The sequence below is a fragment of the Taudactylus pleione genome, unplaced genomic scaffold (genome assembly GCF_031769625.1).
Source record: "Taudactylus pleione unplaced genomic scaffold, aTauple2 ptg000095l, whole genome shotgun sequence".
Taxonomy (NCBI): Eukaryota; Metazoa; Chordata; class Amphibia; order Anura; family Myobatrachidae; genus Taudactylus; species Taudactylus pleione.
In genome coordinates, this window is record NW_028284497.1 from 24,269,859 (window position 1) to 24,294,704 (window position 24,846).

Sequence of the window (24,846 nt, forward strand, 5' to 3'; positions counted from 1 at the left end):
TGCAACATAAGGTACAGATGACATCACCAACAAGTTCATTAGAATATTGGCAGGAAGCAAATGGTTGTAATTAGGGGGTTATATACATGAATAAATTTAAAGAAGTTGGAGCTAAATAGTATGGAATAAGTACATTACTAGATTTAACCCCTTTTCATAAATTATAATTACATTGAATGTGGTTGTTACTATGATGCTGAAGTAGTTAAGTTTTTGAGGAAAGGTTAATTATTGATGAAGGATTTATATTGAAAGTCGATCAAAAATACTCTATCATATGGCATTCACATTTATGTATTAGATGGCTGTCACTAATGTGCTCTGTATTATATGGTGGTCACTGATGCTCTCTGTACTATATGGTGGTCACTGAAAGATTATGCATTGTATAGTGGCCACTGATTACCTCTGATTTGTATGGAAGCCACTGCTGCTCTCTGTATTGTATAGCAGCCATGGTTCTCAGCTTTTCACAGTTGCAGTTTCACAGTTTCACTAATGCTCTCTGCTTTCTGTAAGTCACTGATGCGATCTGCATTACGTGGTGGTCACTAATGCTCTCTGCATTACATGGCGGTCATATAGGTAGTAGTTGATTATCGCCTAAGTGCTAAATGGAGGCAAGTCTCATCTGCTAGTTTACTATTTTCCACTATGTAGCCAAATTCCACTTATATTGTATACCCAAGAAAAATGTTTTCTTGGGTACACATCTGGCAGCATTAAAAACATGGGTAGATGATGACTGCAACATATGCACTGTGGCAGGAAGCCTTATTGTCAAATTATTGTACTGTATATGTGTAAATTGGCCCTGCATGTGTTCTGCAGTTGGTTACAGATTTAGTCATTAGGTTGAAGGAGCATATTTAACAGATAACTTTCTAAAAGCTAGTTTTTTGTTAATATAATACACAAACATAACATAAATGGCTTAGTGTACAGTGTCTAGTTTTAGTAAAAAGCAAAACATATCATGTATGCTAAAATTTTAATTATTACACATAAATTACTCTATCCTCATTATGACTTAAAGATAAACTCCAGTTCCTTATTGTTGATTTCATGTTTTTTCTTTGCTACAGTATGTACAGACCTATGAAAATGGTCAAATGAAGCATCGGTTTAATCTATAAGTAGACATTAGGGAATGTTATTATAATAAATATACATCACAATATATTAAATGTTGTTAATTGCTTACAAAAAAAAATAACATTATTCAAGGACAAGTGAGAAATGTAAAGGTCACCATTTTGAAAAAATACCAAAATTATACTCTTAGTATCATGAAAACACAGGAATGGCCTTAGTGAATGCAGCTTTGACAAAGTATCAGCACAATACTACAAAATATAGTAGAAATGTGAGCTACACCAACAAAACTGCAAAGCAGAATAGTAAAAAAACATGTGTATGGTTATAGGCTTTTTTCACTTCATTATGCAAAAATGATCCAGTTGAAATAAGAGGTCACTTACTGTTATTTATGACCATGTTTCTAAGTAAAAAAAATAAAAAAATCCATATATCTTAAGCCTTGCAAACGAGGGGATAAAAAACAGGACTAAAAGTGTGGAAACAATGAAGAGAGTTTTAAGCAACATTATGGCTAATAAATAATGGCATAAATACTTTTGTAGCACTTACCATTTTCATTAGTCTTCAACAACTTTTTGCTTTCTTCCAATTTCTCAGTTGTGGTGTCTAGCTGTTCCTGTAACTTCAACACCTAAGAAATGTATCATCAAATAAAGAACTTATGAACAGCCTTAAGATAAGTGAATAGAAGGCAAAGTAAACATTCTAAATAATTACACACATTGGTAGCCTGTCAATTGGTGCAAAATTTGCTGTATTTCTACTCATCTGTGCCATGTCTCACATTAAACAAAGAAGATGACAATTAACAAAATATATGTATCTTGGCATATCATGTGATCTGGTGCCCTTCTGCCCATTTGTATTGTATTATTTTATGGAATAGTTCAAAGCAGAGCTGTCAATATGCATAGATCTATATTAAGTACTCAGCAACATTTAAGTGGCAAAAGTCATGGGATAGATGCCTTGTATCATGTAGAACCTCTTCTAGCCTGGCAACTAGACATGGCATCGATTCCACAAGTGGAATGAAGACCTCTGAGGAGATGTTGACCCATGCCATCTGATTAGCTTCCCATAGCTCCCTTATATTTGTAGGTGAAGGATCTTGTGTGCGAATGGACCTCTACACCACTTCCAATAAATGCTCAATTGGGTTCATGTTGGATGAACGTGGTGGCCACACCATTCATCAGACTTCTCCAGAATGATCCTCACATCAATCCTGGGCAGCTTGGTACCAATAAAACAGTGCATTATGCTGCTGGAATATTCCATTGTTTGTGGGGGCACATGAAATCCATGATGGGTTGCAAATGGTAATCAAGCAACGCAAAACAGTGGTTACCAGTCAATGATCATTAAGCATCCATTTACATCCACGATGGGTGGTAATGCATTCCATGAGATATTTCCGGTACACACGTAACACCGTAGTTCGAGGAATATTGGGGTGTAGTAGGTATTACCACCGGCCGCATGGCTAATTAAGGTAAGAATCGCTAAACCTAATACTCTGCCGTAACCCTCCCTTAGGGGTGCCTAACTCTTACCCCTCTCTCAGTGCCCAGTGCCTAAATCTAACCCCCCCCCTTCCCCGGAACCTAACCCTAAATCTCCCAGGGGGATGCCTAACCCTAACCCCCCCTTCCCCTAGCCTAAACCTAACCCTCCTGGGGGGCTATCTGACCCTAAGTCCTCCCCCCAGGAGTCCCTATCCTAACCCCCTCCACCGCTGTCCACGTTCGGCATCGTGCTCCTGGCGAAGGTCTAATGACAGGATTTCGACACCTGTCTTTAGCACTTTGCCAGTAGTGGTGTATCTATAATGGGTGCAGTGTGTGCAGGGCACACGGGCCACCCGGGTCCAGGGGGGGCCCGCACCACACACACTGCACCCATACTTTTTTTAAACTTATCTGTCAGAGATCCCACGTCGGGTGTCACTTCTGCTCAAAACACCGGAAAAATGGCAGTCGCGGCCATGTTCCGGTGTTCTGCGCATGCGCAGTAGACTCCGGGCACTAGAGTGGCCATTTTTCCAGCGTTCTGCGCATGATGGTAGACTCCGGGCACACTCTAGTGCCCGGAGTCTACTAATGCTCCGGTGGCTGGCCAGCCACGTCAGTCGCTGCCAGCCACCAGAGAGAGAGGAGGGGGCCTGCACGAGGAGTGCACACGGACCCCCTCCTCTCTTAAAATGCCCCTATTTGCCAGTATTAGACAGTCGGGAAGCCGGCGGTCGGTATTTAGACCGTCGGCTTCCTGGCTACATCCCGAATGTTAAATGTCCACACTAACAATTATGCCCCATTCGAACTCTGATAGCTCATGTTGCCTTGCCATGAGCAGCCTTAATAGTGTTAAAATTGACTCATGAGTTGAGAGATTACAACTGATGCATTTCCGAGATGTCACAGTGTGGTAGCATCACCTACCGTTACCTTTACATACTGCTATCTCAACTCTTTTGCCCTCCACTGTGTGTGTGTATATAATTTTATATATATATATATATATATATATATATATACATACACACACACACACACATACACTATACATACATATATATGTATAATGTTTGTGTATATATATATATATATATATATATATATACACACACATTAATATATATATACATATATACACATACACACAGTAATATATATATATATATATATATATATATACATATACACACACACACACAGTATTATACACACATTATATATATATATATATATATATATATATAAACCGTTGTAGTTCCTTCACCGTTTTTCTACTCCAGGCAAATAATTCTTATGTCATCCACCACAGTTGTTTTCAGTGGTCTTCCAGGTCTTTTGGTGTTGCTGAGCTCTCCGATGCGTTCTTTTTAAGAATGTTCCAAACAGTTGATTTGGCCACAACTAATGTTTTTGCTATCTCTCTGATGAGTTTGTTTCTCATATTGAGAGTCGACAGCAACTGATTCCAAATGTAAATGTCACACCTAGAATCAACTCCAGACCTTTTACCTGCTTAAATGATAATGAAATAATGAGGGAATAGCCCACACCTGTTCATGAAATAGCTTTTGAGTTGATAGTCCCATTACTTTTGGCCCTTTAAAAAGTGGGAGGCACATATAGAAACCGTTGTAATTCCTATACCGTTCACCTGATTTGGAAGTAGTTACCCTCAAATTAATTCTGAAAGTCTGCAGTTAAAGCTCAGCTTGTTTGTTTCATTTCAAAGCCATTGTGGCGGTGAATAGAGGCCAAAATATGAAAATTCTGTCAATGTCCCAATATTTATGCACCGGACTGTATATACAGACAAAAAAAAAAAAACACATGCGAACCTGTAGGCTTAGCAGATATTTTGAAGGAGAAAACAAATTATGTGTGATTGGACAACCTGTCTTTTTAAAAGAACAGGGATCTCTCAACATCTGATGTTCACAACACATTTGTGGAAGTGTATCATGCCAAAAACAAAAGAGGTTTCTGAGGACCAGAAGAGTTGATAATGCTCATCAAGCTGGTAAAGGTTACAAATCCATCCCTAAACAGTTTTTACTCCACTAATCAACAATCAGACAGATTGTGTACAAATGGAGGAAATTCCAGACCATTTATTACCCTCCACAGGAGTGGTCATCCAATACAGATCATGCCAAGAGCAAGGCATCTAATAGTTTGTAAGGTCACAAAGGAACCCAAGGTAACCTCTAAGCAACTGAAGGCTTTTCTCACATTAGCTAATGTTAATGCTCATGAGTCCACCATCAGGATGACACTGAACAACAATGGTGTGCATGGCAGGATTGCAAGGAGAAAGCCGTTGCTCTCTAAAAAAACATTGCTGCCCGTCTGCAGTTTGCTAAAAAAAAAAAAAAAAAAAAATCACCTGGACAAGCCAGAAAACTATTGGAACAATGTTTTGTGGACAGGGGAGTCCAAAATAGAGCTTTTTGGTTTAAATGAGAAGCATTATTGGAGAAAAGAGAACACAGAATTTCAGCATAAATACCTCATACAGTACCATCTATGAAACATGGTAGTGGTGGTATCATGGTTTGGTCCTTTTTTGCTGCATCTGGCCAAGGATGATTTGCCATCATTAATGGGACAATGAATTCTGAATAATACCAGAACATTCTAAAGGAAAATGTCAGGACATCTGTACATGAGCTGCATCTCAAGAGAAGGTGGGTCATGCAGCAAGACAACGACTCAAAGTACACAAGTCATTCGACCAAAGAATGGTTAAAGAAGAATAAACTAAAATATTTGGAATGTCAAAGTCCTGATCTTAATCCAATCTAAATGTTGTGGAAGGACCTAAAATGAGCAGTTCATGGGAGGAAACCCACCAACATAACAGAGTTCAAGCTGTTTTGTACGGAGGAACGGGGTAAAATTCCTCCAGGCTGATGTTCAGGACAAAATCAACAATTACCGGAAACTATTACAAGCAGTTATTGCTGCAGAAGGGGGTCATACCAAATTCTGAAAGCAAAGGTTCACATACTTTTGCCACTGTCTGTCACGTCTAATTTTTTTGTCTCCTTTGTTTGATGTGGTTCTCTATCTACTTTTAGGACATGTGAAAATCTGAAGTAGTTTTAGGCCAAATTTCAGAAGAAATACAGAAAAATCTGAAGGGTTTACAAACTTTCAAGCACCACTGTATATATGCACACATACACAAATACACACACGTATAGACACTTGTATACTTATACACACATGTATAGACACAAAAACACACATACGTACGTATACACATACATACATGTGTATACATCTGTTTATACATATGTATGTATGTGTATTATACATCTGTTTATACATATATAAATATGTGTATATGTCGGTCTACACATACAGTACATATGTGTATACATCTGTCTATATACATATGTATGTATATAGACAGATGTATACACATACATACATATGTATAGACCAATGTATACAAATACATACATATGTACAGACAGACGTATACACATACATACGAATACTCATACATATAAACATTCATACATAAGAACTCATGCATATGAATACTCAGATACAAATCAAAATTATAGCAGCACGATTACCAAAATAAATCCCATTATACAAGCACATATTCAGTAGAATCAGATAACTCTGCTTAATCGTTTTAGAAGGCAAAAATTTATAACAATATCATAATTGCTTTAGAATCACAGTCCATTTACTTATCACTTTGCATTGGTACAACCCAAGCAGCGGTTAAATATCTGTCGTATGTGTTAATAGCACACACTAATTTCACAGTCAGTTGTATTCATTAACCTTAAGTTATACAGCCGTTGTCACTAGCAGCAGCACTATTCGTAAATGCCAAGACGTTTATAAGGCTTGGATCACATTCATCGGTATACGTAGCAATTTCCAAACGGTTACTGGATTTTGGTCACTGAGAAAACTTTGTATCCACTATTAAAAGCACAGACTGTGTAACTGTGTTTCCACTGCTGAGAGCACAAAAGTAGCAATTCAGCCTTATCTCAGATATATGGTAAGTTGCGTTAATAGTTATAAGCATATGCAGCAATTATTCACCAGCAATCTCGCAAACAAGACTTGTAATCTGTCAAATCAGTCTTTAATAGCACAAACATTCCTGGCCAGGCAATACAGTATATAGAATTATGTATGGAAAGCCAGCAATCGTATACCACTTATCTTTCTTGAGGAAAAAGCATTGCATCCACTTGATTAGTGAGCTAGATTGCTCTCCAGTGCTGATCGAGCAATCAGCTGTGTTATGTACTGTGATCCCAGTACAATGTATTCAGCAAGATTCTAGAAGGCTCGTAAAATAAAATTCAAACTCCTGCTGGTGTCCAGTAATCTTAACGCGTTCCCCACCTCTAAACCAGTATCAGAAGATAGAATATAGGTGACAATATCTGTTATATACCTGCACTTCACCACTTAACACGTGTGTTAAGCAAACCTCCAATCACCTGTTCTGTAACTCCATTCAGAATCAGCTTACTTAGTATTCATCCAAGCATCTATTCAAAAGGAAAGTGTGGTGTGTGCATGCGCATTGAAGTTATCCTGCATTCACTTTTCATTTTCTTTCATTCCATTCAAACTTCCTATTTATAGGATTCTCTATTAGTTAATCAGACTTAAAAATAGTTGTGCTGATAGTTATCATTGCATAAGTAAACCGTTATACTGTTTGTATATACTGCAGTATTAATTGGAAGTAATTGTGCCATTTTTTCCCAATACAAATGTTATACACATGCTTATCAATCTAATACAGAATATAATACAAATAAAAACAAACAATCACATCTAACCAATATAATCATATAGAAAAAATTATATATAAAAATACAGAAACTATATAAGAAGGAAATGTCAACACTTATGGATAATATCCCCACCATCATCGGGAATGGGGGGGGGTATCTCTTTCTCATATTTAATATTATTTTCCATTACATTTTAATATATCCATTTTCTTGTTTTATTTTTAGTCTACAGAAAGTACACATTTAATTATTCACCTAATATTTGGAAAAAACAATCTATATCATATTTATGCACCTAGTATTCTAGGTACAGTATATGTAGAGATTTGTACAGGGTCAAGATAACAAATTATTATAAACATAGTATGGTCATATTTGGCTTGATAATCTTCTATATATTAATCTCAACATGATTTGAGTTAATTCAATATAAATGATACTATTCATAACCCACTGTATCCTTTTAGAAATAGTATTGTCTAAATATAGGTAATATGACAGACCATGGTCATGGGAAGTTTTAGTTAAAGGAGCGCTGCCTGCATAATGTCAAGATTATGTGTATATAAACGTGCAATTTAATGCTGCAGTCCGAACATATCAAGAAGCAGTGTTAAGCTACCGTGAATCTCTTAAGGATCCTAGTGCAAATACATAGTCCGGAGGGACCTCCGGTCCCATGTTGGTAACCAGATATATCTCAAAATCCACACTGGTTGCAACTAGCTCACCACCTATTTATGAATATTAATACAAGGTGTGCCAAAAAAGCAGAAAGAGAATACCCAGAACAATTCTGGATATTATAACAGGAAATTAACTGCAACACTATAGTTCTATTTGTATGCAACTCAGATGTTGTTTACTTTGATGGTGTTGTTAAGTCCATTTGGCAAAAGGGAGCCTAGACGGTATGATCCAGTATGCCTCACGTCTACATAGCATACTACATCTGTCACTTCCACGATTCATATTTTTCATTTGTTCAGTGGCAGTAAATGTTATGTTCTTTGTGCTAAGATTCTGACATTGTTATATATGACTCGATAATGGGTGGGATTTAATCCCGTCCATAATGTTCCTTCTATGTTCCATATATCGTATGTGGAGTGCTCGTGTAGTACATACCGCATTAACACGGTATTAAAGCTGAGGAACATTTTCTTAAAAATGATCAAAATATATCAGACTCTGCGAGAATTTCTACTTGAATCAAATTTATTTTTCAGCACAAATATTTTACTTTTGATTCACAATTTTATTTACATACATGTGGGACTGCCATGGGGACCAGGTTTGCCCCGAGTTTCGTTAACCTATACATGGGACACCTCAAAGAGGAACATGTGTGGTGTGAGGAATTCGGGGTCCACCTGGTCCTCTATGGCAGGTATATTGATAATTTGTTTATTATTTGGGATAGGGATCTTCACTCTTTGCACCAATTGATGGACGATCTATATGAAAATACTCATGGTTTGAAATTCACATGCACATGTAGTACCACTCAATGTCGCGCTCTATGTCGCGCTCTATGTGATGGGAGATAAATTGGATTTGACAGCGCACACTCCCGGATATGGAAAAAAAATATCCCTAAAAGGGACAATATGCCAGGATTAAATGTAAATTGTGCTACTGAACAGGCATATCATCAACAGGTGAAAACTCTATTGGAATCTTTCCTGGAGCAGTGATATCCAGAGAACATATTACAAAAGGTCTATGAAGAAGTAAATAGGATTGACAGAGACACATTACTTAGATTAATAGACAGAGAGGAATTTGAATTAGAAATTAAGCAAAGTTAAAGATCAGCTAAATTCACTACACACGTTAATGGTTGTGCAAGAGAATAAAGGTATTCTAAAAAGAAATACTTCATGATTTAAATTGGATGAATATTGCAAAAAAGATAAATCTGGAGGGCAAAGTGATTTTTAGGAAATCAGAAATTTTAAATCAAAATTAGTTCTTAGTCATTTTAAGAGGGGTGGCATGGCTCCCTAGCTTACCTCCAGGCTATCAGAGTTGTGGTAAATGTAATTGTGCATCATGTGCACAAGCCAAAAAAAAGTGTTGTTTACTTCACACGCTACCTGAAGAGAGTATCAAAAGAATTTCTGAATTGTAAATCCATGTATGTAAGTATGTATGAATGTAGCGCCTCCCTTCCAGTCCTGTGCCCCGATCGTGGTTCCAACATGCTGCTGCCACACGCCGCTTCCTCATGGAGAGTCTCACAGTGTGTATTCAAGCGCCCCGGTGGCATTTGTGGACGGTTGGTTATTTGCCTTGAGGTTTACTTGCTAAAACCATGTGGTATCCAGCCCACAGTGCCTTAGTTTATGGTACTAGCACACTTTATATGATTATCCACTGGATTCTTTCTATGTGTGTTTTATATTAAAAATGCTTTTATGCACATGAGATAGATATATATATATATATATCTATAGATATAGATATATATATGTATATATATAAAAAATACTACACGAGCACTCCACATACGCTATATGGAACATAGAAGGAACATTATGGGAGAGATTAAATCCCACCCTTTATCGAGTCATGTCACAATGTCAGAATATTAGCAAAAAGAACATAATTACGGCCATTGAATAAATGAAAAATACGAATCATGGAGGCGACAGATTTCGGGGCGTATTCAGTTAGTTTCGCCCGCGTTACTCTTTTGCATGCCTGGACTTTTCACCTACATTGTGTGTTTTGCATGCGGAAAAGTATCGGGCACGCTCCTGCTATTCGCCGTATAAAATTAGAAAGGACGCGAAAACGACACCCGGTGAAACTGAAACAGGCGAAAAGACCTGTCAAAAATGGGGAACCCAACCCAAAACCCCCCAAAAGATGCACTAACATTGGGGATCACTATAGATGCCCCCAATTAGCCCTAATGAAGGTATTTGGGGTACTTAAGTTGTGACATTTAACACAAGTGGTGAAGAATAGCATTAAGCAGTATTTTTTTGTGAAAATAAGTACTCCCAGCAAATTTGGGTTACTTCAAAATTGGTGCTAGCATATTTTTAAGTTGCTAAAGTAAAGTTTTAAAACACGTAAAAAATCGAGCTGCAGCAAGCTCCTCCAATCAAAAAAGCACCTGCTCCATATTTGGGGACCCCCAGAAATCTATTTCGCTAGTTTTTAAGTTTGTCCCCTAGCTTTGAACTTTTTCGCCCCCAAAATGAAAGTACTTTTTTGGGGCGTTCTAAAGTATTTTTTAAAAATGTTTTGATAGTTTAACTTTGGGGACGGTCCCAAGGGTGCAGGGGGGTTTCCCGAAGTTTGCCCCTCAAAAACGCAATTCTACACTTTTTTCCGCCTGCTATTCATAGGCGAAACTTTACTGCCAATTACATTGCATTGACTTTTTGCATACACTTAAAGTCTTTGGAATTGAATACAGCAGAAACTTTCCGCCTGGCGAAAGGACGTCATCAGCGATACTTTTCCGCCTCTATTTGAATACGGCCCGTAGTATGCTATGTAGACGTGAGGCATAATGGGATTAATTTTGGTAATAGTGCTGCTATAATTTTTTATGTACTTGTTTTTTTTTTAGCTATACCGGCTGGTGTATAATATATATCGGGTTTAATTGTTATAGTAAATAGACCATTTTCTAAGCGCTTTTTTTTTCTTTTTTTTTTGTCTACATATATACTCACAAATACATACATATTTTTTCTCTTCAACTTTGACATGTTACGCTCATGGGAGCACCTCCAGTGTTTGACCTTTCTTAACTGTATTGGGCCTTATTATCTTAACACTCTGGATAGGACCTACCCACTAAGACACGCATATATATCTCCTGTGCTTCAGATATTCTCCCTTTTTTTTCCCTTCCGTTGGGACAATATACCTTTCCATCTTAGCCAGCTTTAACTTTTTCAGCAAGTTGTGCTACAGTAGCTCTTCTGTGTGATAGTACCAGACGGGCTAGCCTTCACTCCCCAAAGAAATTAATGAGCTTTGGGTGTTACACTGGATGTCATTACTTGGGCCACTTTTGGTAGGTACTAACTACTGCATACTTAGAACATCCCACAAGAGCTGCTGTTTTGGAGATGCTCTGACCCAGTTGTCTAGCCATCACAATTCATTGAGAACATTACACTTTTCCATTTTCCTGCTTCCAACACATCAACTTCAAGAACTGACTACTCACTCGCTGTCTAATATATATGTCACCTCAGGACAGGTGCTATTGTAACAAAATAATCAAGGTTATTCACTGCACCTGTCAGTGGCTTCAATGTTATGGGTTATATGTGTATATTTTAAATCAATATCCATGTAAGTCCATGCATTTTTTCTGCTTTAGCACCAAAAGAGATTTTTTTGTCATGGACTAGCAAAGATGATCGGTTTGGAGGGTATTTGTTTAATATCCCGGCGGACAGGATCCCAGGCGCCAATATACAGACGCCGGAATCCCAATGCCTGACATAATGCCGACAATGATTAACCAAAAGAGGATTGGGATACAGACATCAGCATTCTGACCCCCCACCATCCTGAAAGTAAGTTAACGGGTAAGTATGATACTTAGCAAGGGGGTTGAGGGGGACAATAGGGTTAGGCACCATTGGGGGGAGGTTAGGGTAAGGCACCCCCCAGGGAGGTTAGGCACCACCAAGGGACTGTTAGGGTTAAAGGGGGGGGAGTGAGAGGGTTATGGTACTTTCCGCCCATGTCGTGATCCTGAATGATCGGGCTTCCGGCATCTGTATTTAAACCTGCGGCTCAATCAGCCGCCGGGATATCATAACGATTCCGTTTGGAGGCATTTGATATACTCTCTACAGCTAAAAATACAACTGTTCTATGCTTCTCAATTGTATTAGAGCACAAGGTGCTGCCCCCAGCATGTCTTTTAATTAGTCTCCCACTGTAGATACAGATTTCCTAAATAGCCTGCCACTTTAATTACTGACTGTATGTTTGATGCATTTTTGTAAATGTATTATACATATTTTTAAAATGTATCTTATTCTGGTTTCAAATGTTCTTAAAAAAAGAAATGTGTTGGCTTATTCAAGTAATCCTTATTACAGCTACTTATCAGTAGTTAATGCACAGTCTCTTACTTTGTTTCAGTTCCAGGTAAGAGGTGTTGTTACACTGTCCCAAAAAATCATAGTGGATCTGGCTAATGATTAGAGATTGACCAGAATATACAATATAATAGTACCAAGGAGGCTAAATTAAATAGATTATAGATGTATGTCAACGGCAATCAGTACGAGGCAACTCTTCTCTAGAGGTACTGTACAACCATCATGCTGTACTTGGATTTCAGAGATATTAAACTTTTTCTTTTGCAATTTATAGAAAACAGACAAATCTATCCATAATATATTCACTTTCACACACAAAAGGATTCTCTTTTCACAGTATTACCTCTTCCTCTTTCATCTTCAGGGTATGTTTCACATTAGTTAGCTCCAATTGCTCTTTTTGTAGCATCTGATTCTTCTCTCCCAAAATTTTTTCTTGCTGCATTGTCACAGCATTTTTTAGTTTCATTTTGTCCATTAACTTTTTCATTTCAGTTTGTAACTTTTTGATAATTTCGTTAGCCTACAAGAAAATGTATGTGGTCATTAAAAACATGTGGCTATCTACATTTACACAAAAATTTAGAATTATGGGGAAAAAAATACTTTTATAAGTTCCTCAGAAAGAGATTTCACAGTAGTCTCAATCTTGCTAGTTTGCAGCCGTTTTTGTTCCAGAGACTCTTCTAGATTTTTCTGAAAGAAAAAAATACAAATCGCACATAAAAATCGATTCACTGCAGCAGATACAGGAAAGGTCAGTGTACGAAATTACCTAGTGATAAATCCTAATTTCATTATGCAATTGATAAAGAATAAAACAAGCACTGTCTAATTAGACATTTTAATCACACAATTCTTTCAAATTTTAGATACTTTCTAAGAAAAAAAAAGTCAATATTTTTTATGCGATACAAACCTTGTGTTCTTCAGCCCTTTCACAAGCATCTGTACTTCGTATTACGACTTGCTCCTTATCCTTGACTTCCTGTTCTAGAACAGCCGCCCGCATCTTAAACTGGTTTAGGAGCTTCTCTTTCTCGTGGCACTCAGAGTCCAGGGTAGTGTTCTCCCTCCTAAGTGACGTCATCTCTTGTTTAGTTCTATGATTTTCCTGAAAAACATTTTTGCAAATAGAAACAAAATTATCAAGTATCTAAAACTATATACAGTCAGAAGCAAACCGTCATGAAAGCATGATTATCCTCTTTATGAGCAAGAATAGATGATATCCTTATGAAAAGAACACAGCATTGTTGTGCATCCATTCAAACAGAGCTTGTGAACATCTTTGTGCAACCTTCGGTTTTCGTTTACCAAGAAAATGAAGTCAATATACTATTTGTTTTAATTTATTTTGATTTTTTGTAAATAGTTTCCATTAAAGATACAATAATTTTGACCAAATTAGTACAAAATTTATTGCAATTGCCATAATAAGTTACAGTCATTTTCATGATAATTTACCTCCATTATTTTAATATTAAAAATTTTCACCAGAAAATATTATGCTCTTAAGATGTGTCTAAACTATTTATTTTACACCATCACTTCTAAAATGTCTATTGGGCATTCTGGACCATCTACTGTGTCAGGGCATTATTTTTTTAACTCCCATTGCCTGAAAGTTTTAGAGTGGAATTTTGGAGAAGTCTATCCCATAACCAATAAACTATAGGTCCGGAATGACCATCACAACCTCTGAACATCTGTAATAGAATTTAATGTCCAGTGTGCCACTTAATCTTCATATGCATAAGTGTAACATGATATGTATTTCTAAACACATTCATTTTGAAATGGATTACACTATTTGTATCATCCTTGTTTAAATTTCATATTGGAATAAAAGACAATACACACCGCATCTCTACGTTGTAGATACAACCAATTATTCAGACACAGGTTTAATATTGACCAAGCATATATACTATTTATTTACTATAGTTGAATGGGACAGCAAGACACAGCATTTAAACACTATGTCTGGTACAAACTATGATTCACCTTCTTTAATTCTGGTAAACATATGTAAAAGACAAAAGTTGTGAAATAACTCCTACATAAAAGACAATTCTTGGGGGGCCAGTACAAACATCAGATCAACACAAATCTTCTAGTAAATATGTATGTACAATACCACCAATATTACTTACAGATGAGCAAACAATGCAATATAAATTGCTTAATCCGTTTTTTTAACATAATAAAAATGTTCTATGAATTTAAAAAAAACAAATACAGCTAGAAGGGAATATAAATATATGTGAACTTGGCAAAAAATTAACATAGTATCACCCCAGGGAGAATTAGTTAAGCTAAAAAAATGGAGAAAGACTTACTCAAGTGCAAATATCAGAGACAAATTTACATAACACTCCGGGTGACCAATAGACAAACTTAGAGCACAACCACGCATGGTTTACCTAGAAAGTGTGTACAAAATTTATCAAAGGGAATATAGTCTCACAAGAACAGTTATTTTCCTATTGTAAGCTTCAACAACAAAACACATTTCTGTATTATGGGCCAGACTTCTGTGTGTTTCCTATGGTCTTCCCTGGTTTCAACTAAAGTACTTTGTTTAACAGGTTAAGGGACAGAAGTTTCTATAAACAACTCTACTGTATATCAGAATAGTGTGACTTTAATGAACTGAAAAGGCTTCTTTTTTCAGATTTCAAAAAAAAATAAAAAATAGCCTCAATTATGTACTAGTATGTTTATACTCAAGATGGAAACAAAGATATAATAATTAAGGAGAACTACACTTCTAATAAACTTAACACAAAGCCCTACACTGCACCTCTAAGCCTGAATTAGAGTAGGACAGTCAGATTGCAGGTGGGATTTTTCTCTAGGATGCAACCTATAATACATCATCATTTTGCCAAGGTGTAAAACTACCTTTTAGCAGGATTTACTCACAAATCTAAAGTTAGGTCCCAGGTGCATAAAGGGCTCCTTGTAAATGTTATACTCTGAAGTGCCAACTTATGTATTGGAGAAGTTTATCTTGCAAAAGTAGTCACTAAAAGCCTCATAAAGCTTATTATGTTCACATTAGTTTGGCATCATCGCTATTTTAGTTAGTGTGCATGACTTATTTCCCCATAAAAGCTATCAATTGTGCTCAATTAATTCAGCCAAATTGTAATCAAGAGACAGACCAGATCATATTATTTGACAATCTAATAAGAATACAGAAAAAGGCAAGTTTAAAATCTCTGATATCTAACTTCTCATTCACCAATGTTTTTTTGAAGCTTCATAAGGAAAGAATCAATAGTTCTAAAGATTTTATATTTAACAATAATATATATAAATTATGTAGCACCTTAATTCTAAACACACATTAGTGCACAAGACTACACACCTCTTCCATTGCAGAAAGCTTGCCTTTAAGTTCTCGCATGTATGATTCTGACTTATATTTTCTCTCTGTCAGATCTTTATTAACTGCTTCCAGCTCAGACACTCTGCACTCCAAGTGCTGTATTGTTCTGCTGCTAGAGGATTCCAGCTCCTTCTTTTGCTGTTCAGCCTGATGGTGGTACTGCGTTTGAATCTACCAAAAACGGATGCTCGTTTAGGATCATTTTATACATATCTATTTAAATCAGGTCATTAATCTCTCCAAACACTTTTGACCCTTTATTATACTACTAAGCAAATATACATAGATGATGCATCCAAAGATTGGCAACAGAGGGTTAACCTGCAAAAAGATGAAACTTCACCGCACTTTTTCATTTCTACTGAACAAAGTGTGATTGCCCATTAACACAGTACCACAGTCTTTCATTTCCACACTACAAAGAGCTTTTAGAGACAGCATGAAGTGCACATGGAGAATTCAGATAATTCTACATTGAATAAGATGTGTGCATTCCTCACTCTCAATTGATTTTTAAAAGCTTTTAATAAACAAACAGACATAAAAATTGTACCCAACCTGTAAGACTTTCTCCCTTTCAGCTGCAATTTCCTGTGTATGCCTGCTAGTTAATAAAGAGGTCTGCGATGTCCATTCATTCCTCAACTTATCCAGTTCTTTACATTTCTCTGCCAAAGCCTGTTAAGGTAGATGTTCATAAGATAAGCATTGTAATGAATCTTGCTTTTCAAATACACGTTTAGAAAACCATAACTGTATATAAAATAAAAAAACTACAGGAAATTATTTTTCCTATCTGGAAGTAGGACTCCATAAGAATTTATGGTTTATTGTGTTTGTATTTCAGCATCATAAGCACACGTTCCCCACAGGATACTGATAACCAAATTTATCATAACACAACTGGTTTTATTATCACTATCATTATATTTATTAATAATACATGTGAGCCTTAAGTGATGGCCTACTTCTTATAATCTTTCTCTAGTGCTCACATATAGGCCCTGTAACTCTGCATCACACTAGTCTGCCTGCAAGGTCAAATGAAGTTCAAAGGTCAAATCTGGGAGGAAGACAAGATTTAGAAGTAAAAAACACCTTACACCATGCATTTGAAAGTCCTGTAACCTCAAGTCACATGTCTGGTGACAGCACTACTCTTTGTGCTCCTGCAGTTTATCTGGGCATTGCCTCCCTTATTAGGGAAACTACTTTAGCAGTGATCTAATTTAGTTTACTTCATTCAACAAATTACTCTAAATCACAATGTGTCATATTTAAATTAAGCTAGCGACTCGCCTCTTCTTTGTAAAGGAGCAATTTTATCTCGTCACAGACTGCTGCATCTCATAATAACCTGCGCCATATCACCACAGTCCCCTGCATCTCAAACAGCCCCCTGCTTCTCACTCCTGCTCCCTGCATTTCACTACAGCGCCTTGCATCTTCACCACAGGCCCCTGCTTTTCACCACAATCCCTTGCATCTCACCAGCGTCACCACAACGCCCCTTGCTGAAGCCCTGCAGCTGGCTGGGGCCTGGCCAATAGGGTGTGCTAAGAAGAGCAGGTGGCTCATGGATGAGAGATTTGTATTGCATTTTTCATGGAGTATCTAAAAGCAGTTAACGTCTATACATAACCGTCTGAAATTGAAAGTAACCTAATCGAGAACGGGTAATACAAATGAAAACAAAAAAAAGACACAAATCTATAGTACTGTGGTGTAGTAAGCATTTGCAATAGATCTGTTCCAATAATTGAAGCAGGGTGAGAAGAGCACTTACCTGCTGTGTTACAGAAAGTTTTTGAGAAAAATCATCTTTAGATTTTTGCAATTTTCCTTTTAAGAAACAATTTTCCAACTAAAATGCATAAACAAATATCCAGAGAGTTATGATATATTTCACTCAATAATTAAATACATTCTTATTTACTGAAGGAAGATGATAGTTATCTTTACCATCTTGCAGTTGCTAATATAATATACAGTCAGGTGCATAAATATTGGGACATTGACAGAATTTTCATATTTTGGCCTCTATTCACCACCACAATGGCTTTGAAATGAAACAAACAAGATGTGCTTTAACTGCAGACTTTCAGATTTAATTTGAGGGTAATTACATCCAAATCAGGTGAACGGTCTAGGAATTACAATGGTTTCTATATGTGCCTCCCACTTTTTAAGGGGCCAAAAGTAATGGGACTATCAACTCAAAAGCTATTTCATGGACAGGTGTGGGCTATTTCCTCATTATTTCATTATCATTTAAGCAGGTAAAAGGTCTGGAGTTGATTCTAGGTGTGACATTTGCATTTGGAATCAGTTGCTGTCGACTCTCAATATGAGATCCAAAGAGCTGTCACTATCAGTGAAGCAAGCCATCATTAGGCTGAAAAATCAAAACAATCCCATCAGAGAGATAGCAAAAACATTAGGTGTGGCCAAATCAACTGTTTGGAACATAGAGGCCAAAATATGAAAATTCTGTCAATGTCCCAATATTTATGCGCCTGACTGTATACATGTAACATTAACCCTTAAATTATTTTTTGTTTTTATATTTAATTGCAAAGTAAGTCTAAAGCTGGGTACACAACTGAACGATAGTATGACTTAGCAGTGTAGTGATACAAAGTAACCAGACACCACATCATAGTAAACGATCAGTCACATGACGACGCATTATATTGTTACATGCATCCCATTGCAAATGCAGAACATCCAATGGGAAAATACAATGAACGATGGATTTTGGGTACACCCTATATGATGGTTGTGCAGATTGATCAAAAAGGGGATGTAGTCAAAAGGCTGAAAGTAAAAATGTTAACTTTCATTCTCAGAATGTCGACAGATGAAATGTTGACTCTAGGGTTAGGCTGCAGGTGGTGGGGATAAAATTAGGCTGTTGGGGGAGATTAGGGTCAGGCATCTAGGGGGGGAGGTTAGGGATAGGCACTAGAGCAGGGGTGGGGGCAAATAAGCGTCCCTCCAGCTATTGCTTTACTATAATTCCCAGCATGCCCTGCAACAATTTTAGCATGGGCAATTAGCAAAACTGTGGCAAGGCATACTGGGATGTGTAGTTATTCAACAGTTGCGGGGCCACTTATTACTCACCCCTACACTAGAGAGAGGATTATGGTTAGGGATGGAAGAAAACTTACTGGAACTCCAGAGGTTGGGAGCTCTGACCCGGACGTAACAGTCACTGGCCCGCTGGGAGCTGGAAAATACCACTAAAGCCACTGCAGCCATCGGGAGCAAGGTTAGCCACGGGTGGGCCACTTGGATGAAATGTCAACATTCGAACCTGTTGACATTTCATCGTTGGTCTACATGATGAATGTCAACATGGACAAGGTTGAAATTATGACCATGTCGACATTCTCATGCAGAAATAATGAATGTCGCCATTACAACTGTCGACATTTAGTACCCAACCTATTGAAAGTACCAAGATCACACAATATATTGCATACTGTGTCCCCAACTTAACTGATAATTTATCATACCCCAAACACAGCAATATAAGAAGCAAACATAAGAAATGCATTTCCCTGTTATAATGTGCATACATTACATCACATAACAAAAGTTGAACTGCACTGACTTGGGTCTGTTAAAAATGTAAATAACATACAGTACATATTTCAATTTAATTAAAAAAAATCAGCAAAATATAAAAATGATAGTAAAAAATTTGATTAAAGTAAGAGATATTTGAGGCTAAAATAAAGAAAACTGCTGTGCACTCAAAGTCTGCCTTTTATTAATGTTGCAATGTGTGGTATGTTGTTGTTCAGCAAACAAAGTATCAACATTTTTGTATCTCTGATACACAGTATCAAGAAATCTGCAGCTCTTCAATTCTAATAAACAGAATTAACTTTTAAGGTAATTAGGTTGTTCAAATAAAAACTGATAGACATGGGTTTACATATATAGGTTTGTATAGTCTTGTTACAATTTACATTATTCCCCCAAACAATGTCCACAATAAACCAAAGCACTTGACATATGCATACAGACAGAGGTACAATGTACCCAGATCCTAACACGTGGCCATGTCCCCAAGAACTGGGGCCTGGAAGATTGCAATTTATAATCAAGTAGACATGGAATCATAAATGTCATCACGCATATTAACTGCCCTAGCTAATGGTTCTTAACTTAGTATTGCGTCTATAAATGTGAAGAAGCAATAGTCTATTTCCATTTGGACCACTGCAAGAAAGAGAATTCCTATTTCATTTCTAAAAGTGTAAATTAAATATTGTCTTTAATTTAAACAGAACACTGTTTAAAATCTAAATGTAATTTGCCTTTTATATTGAAAATACAACTTTACATTAAGTAACACTGTCAAGAGAATACCCTCATGTATGCAACAGTATTACATTGTGTGCAAAAAGGGTATGCGACTTAATGCTTGCATTTACTAAAACTATCAAGCTTTTATTTTATCTGTATAATATCATGAGATGTAAGTGTCAAAACTTGAACACTATTACAAAAGCCCCTAGATGTACATCTGGCACAAGCCCTAGTATTGAATAGCTGGATGCATCTGAAGATGAGCCAGACTAAACATATGCACATAAATGCTATTTATCTCGAGTAAGTCTCTTCTGTGTATTTTTGGGAAGACTCATTAGGTTTTCAAAATGTGGGGCCATTTATCAAAGTGATTGCTATGATATAAATAAGTAGACTTTTTGTCTGATCTTATGGCTTTGGAGTTTCCATTTACACAGGTTCACTATGTATCTACAAGATAATTGCATTTAACTCAATGTTTGGTCCATTAATGCCACACTAATGTATTTATTATTGGAATTTACAAACATATGCAGTGGTTGTTGACACCCCCTTTCCCTACAATTAGCCTGTCTCATGAATATAACGTTAGTGGAGGACTAAAGACAACTCCACTGCTTATATGTATTCCATTACTAAGATGACTGTGGAAATAAACACTAATACATGATAAATGCACTTACAATTATTTAAAGAAACAAGACATTACGAACCTTTAAGTTCTTAATGCAGTTGGCAAGATATGTTTTCACATCACTATCATTGCCTTCTAAAAGTTTTAAAGAGAGGTGGATAAGGTGCTTGAATGGATTGGTCTCAATTATATTTAAGTTTGTAGACATACAATCCAGTCCATTCGAGGATGTCAGGAGCTGCAATAGAAACCTGTAAATGACAAAATAAACCCCTTTGTTAAATAGAGGTCTGCACTGAAACAAATTATTATATACGACATATGGATCACTAACAAATAACTACAAACACACAAATATATATATATATATATATATATATATATACACACACACACACACACACACACACACAAACACACAAATATACCCATGCACATTATACAGACAGTACATTTCTAGATATGTATTTATATACACAGACATATATACATGCAAATATGTTTGATTTTTTTTTCCCTCTTAAGAGGCAGTTAAAGTTGTAGGTAAAATATATTTTTCTTCTCATCAAAATCTCTGTTAAAGCTCCTGTTAGCACCTTCTTTGTGACACAAGCAGCATGTTGAGGGCATAATCTTTTTCTTAACACAGCATGAATGTTCCACACCAAAAGCAATCAATTTGTATATGCCTTCAAATAGACACCGTGTCTAAACTTCTATCACTCTCAAACTCTCTACAGCAAATGTTAAAGAAAAATCCATTTATCACTAAAGGAAGAGAACAGGGGCAAAAAACAAAACAAAAACAAACCAAACACTGTGTTGTAAATTTATTGGAGTGTATATAGTGTTCCCCATGAAGAAGACATACTATCTGTAGATTATCAGAGATGAGCACATGGCGATTGTCACTTTTAATTTCCCATCAAACATCAGAGTAACCATCATCCAACCACATGCAGGTTTTTTTTTTTCTTAAGGTGTTAAACATTGGAAGCATTATCTTTCAAGGAGTGATGACCCAGGGCAGAATCAAGGACTCTTGCAATCTTCTAGAAGATCGATACAATGAGCTAAACACAATAAAATCTTTTACTTTAAAAGGAAGCTCTAAGCACCTTATTTTTCAAATAACAAATATTGACAGATTTATTTCAAATGTAATCTAAACTTCATATTTCCTTTAAAAATAGCTGTTCAACTGTCTTTTCCACTGAAAACATTAAGTATTGAAACATACGAAAATGAAATTTGTACTGACTTTTGCTTTATTTTGGAACTTGCAACATCTATAGCAGGCTCTTTCAAACTATGATTTCTACATTTAACAAGTTTGAGTTATCATGTATGTTATTGTTAAAGGCAAGATGCACATCTGCTGAATAAACATTAATTTGTCAGATACACATTGCAAATTTCTATAGTAGAGCAGATTACGTGAAGAAAAAATACATATGAGCTGCAGTATATACCAACAGTACAAACTGCAGGATTAATAAGTTAAAAGATCAGTTAACATTAGTGTACTTTTTCTAAGGTTAAAAGTGAAAAAGACATCTGTACTGCATTATAGCCATCATCTGAAGGCCAGGAGATTATAGTCTTGTCTATGGCCAATACCCAGTGGTTTGTCATTGTACCAGAGAAACTGCCATCTGCATACACATGATTAAATATGCTACACATTTGTCCCTTCTGACTTTAAATTGCAGGTTTCTGACAATTACCACTGCCATAACTAGTCATACTTAAATGTTGAAACAAGAATAAATATATTCACCACTATGATTTCTTGGTCTTTTTTTAATTTTTTTATTTAAACATAGATTACAATTTGTGTCTCTTTAGCACTCCCATATTTGCTGCATCATTTCTTATTATTTAGAACAAATATGTTAACTTGGACATACATCAAAATTAAAGATCTAGAATTCTTTTCAACATCAGAAATTGCCAATATATACTTAAATGTCACATGTAAGACAGTGTAAAAGAAATTTGTACCTAGGTACAGTCTTATCTTGTTCAGATATACATTGCTCCAAAAGGTCTATGAATCTCTGAGGAAATGCAGAAAATTCCACTAGTAATCCTTGCTGGTTTTTTAGGCTTAGATGAAAAAAAATAGAAGGGAAAAAATTATAACTTCAAGCAAAATTATGAAAAAAAAGGCACAAATCTAAACACTGTTTGCAGAAACATAAAACATTCAAGCTGTTTAACAAGTTTAGATAAGAGGCCAACAGAAAATAATATGACATCATATAGATTGAAAAATAGTAATTAATTGTAAGGTTTAGACCGCATTTAAGAATGTTCTAAAAGAAGAAGTTACGAAGATAAATCAAATACTGTATCCTTTTTAAATTTACCTTTGAAAATCTTCTTCCCCTAGAGTGAGATTGTAGAGAAAAAATGGATCTGTGTCATCTGATAGTCGAACAATTAAGTCCTAGTGGAAGGAACAACATACATACAGAAGGTCAGTCATTTTTTATGAAAGAATACTAAAATAAATATATATATATATATATATATATATATATATATATATATATATATACACACACACACACACACACACACATATATATGCATACACACACGAATGTATTATAATGAGGAATATAAGCTAGTGTATAGTTTAAGTACTACCTGAATAACATATACTAGGGTACCCCACCCAATTAAGTGTTCCTTGTCAGTCTTCTAACTTCGAAACCTTCTCCATAGACATTTAAAGTTGCAAGGGCTACTTAAAAAATATTTTACTATGTGGTAGTGCAGCTTATAAATACAAATCAGAACCACCACAGTTTAAATTAATTAAGAAATATTGGCACGATCATTATGGGATTCACTATTTTCAAAGTTTCCACTGAATATAACACATCAGAAAAAAATCCAACATTCCGTTCTCAATTCAAACACCTCTGTAATGATAATTCATTTCTAGTGTTGTGTAACACACCATGGAGGTAATAGATTAAAGTCACATCATCAAGTAGGCCACATGGAATACACAGATGAGCCCAGTCTAATTTTCTCAAATGACTGCAAATAAATAATGTGAACCTACCTTTTTATGAACTGGGTTTGATGATGGATGTGTTTCAACTGTTAGTCTGACACTGGAGCGTCTGTAGCAAGACGAAGGTGATTTGTGTTTATTAATATAATGAAACTGCACATTTGTACATTGATATATAAAGACATCCCCAGATGTCTGGCATCTCAAGAAAATCTCTTGTTTTAAAATAGCTAGAGAGTCAATTGATTGCTTTAGTGTGGACAATGTTTGTAAGAATTAAAACAGAATAGCAAACATAAAAATCAAAATGCTTCAATATAAGAATTTTTTAGAACCTTAACACACAAAAATAAAATGGCAGCCATAAAGTATATGTTAACTAGTGAACAGAGTTGAGAAAAATAAAAAACACTGAGATAATCTCCCAAATTGTTACAGAAAACAGACAACACAGGTGGGACTAAGCGGCTGCCATGGAGCATTTCAATTAAATGAATTTAACAAAGATCATTCGAATTTTCTTTTCAACTTCATGGCAGCGATTATACATGGAAAGAACACAAGTGTAAGATAAAAGCAGAGGGTGGGAGAAGTATAATAAACAGTACAAGTGCAAATAAATGCAACAAAAAGTATTTGGCTGAATAACGGTTTAATGAATAATCCATCCAAACTAAGCAAAACAAGATATCACATCCAGATTATAATGTCCGGTAAATGTATGAAGAGATGACCGCTCTGCTTCCGTGCATAAATCATCCCCGAAGCCCTGCATGCCTATGAGTTTGCCACTGCCCTTGCATTTCCACTTCTAGCAACTCATGTCCATTGCCCATGTAAGTGATGCATAATGACATCATTGATCCATCTTGACAGAGTATGTGTGAGTGGAGCATAACCTTTTATATCAAAGGTTGATTGCATATCAATTCCCCCCCATCCCCCGGTAAACAGATGCAGGGCGCATGC

At 36.1% G+C, this 24,846-nt stretch overlaps 1 protein-coding gene across 4 annotated transcripts in view; it reads right to left on the reverse strand.

Moving 5' to 3' along the window:
- The window catches only part of LOC148526680 (spindle assembly abnormal protein 6 homolog), a 98,836-nt gene that overhangs the window by 40,855 nt on the left and 33,135 nt on the right, over positions 1–24,846 (reverse strand). For all 4 annotated transcript variants that reach the window (XM_088470063.1, XM_088470062.1, XM_088470065.1 and 1 more), the window contains exons 2-12: positions 23,926–23,986; positions 23,219–23,298; positions 22,851–22,955; positions 20,926–21,097; positions 17,673–17,750; positions 16,445–16,564; positions 15,866–16,057; positions 13,409–13,603; positions 13,096–13,185; positions 12,833–13,012; positions 1,651–1,732 (exon numbers count right to left, since the gene is read on the reverse strand). In XM_088470063.1, the coding sequence (XP_088326189.1) occupies positions 1,651–1,732; positions 12,833–13,012; positions 13,096–13,185; positions 13,409–13,603; positions 15,866–16,057; positions 16,445–16,564; positions 17,673–17,750; positions 20,926–21,097; positions 22,851–22,955; positions 23,219–23,298; positions 23,926–23,986 (1,355 nt within the window). The remainder of the gene's footprint in view (positions 1–1,650; positions 1,733–12,832; positions 13,013–13,095; positions 13,186–13,408; positions 13,604–15,865; positions 16,058–16,444; positions 16,565–17,672; positions 17,751–20,925; positions 21,098–22,850; positions 22,956–23,218; positions 23,299–23,925; positions 23,987–24,846) is intronic.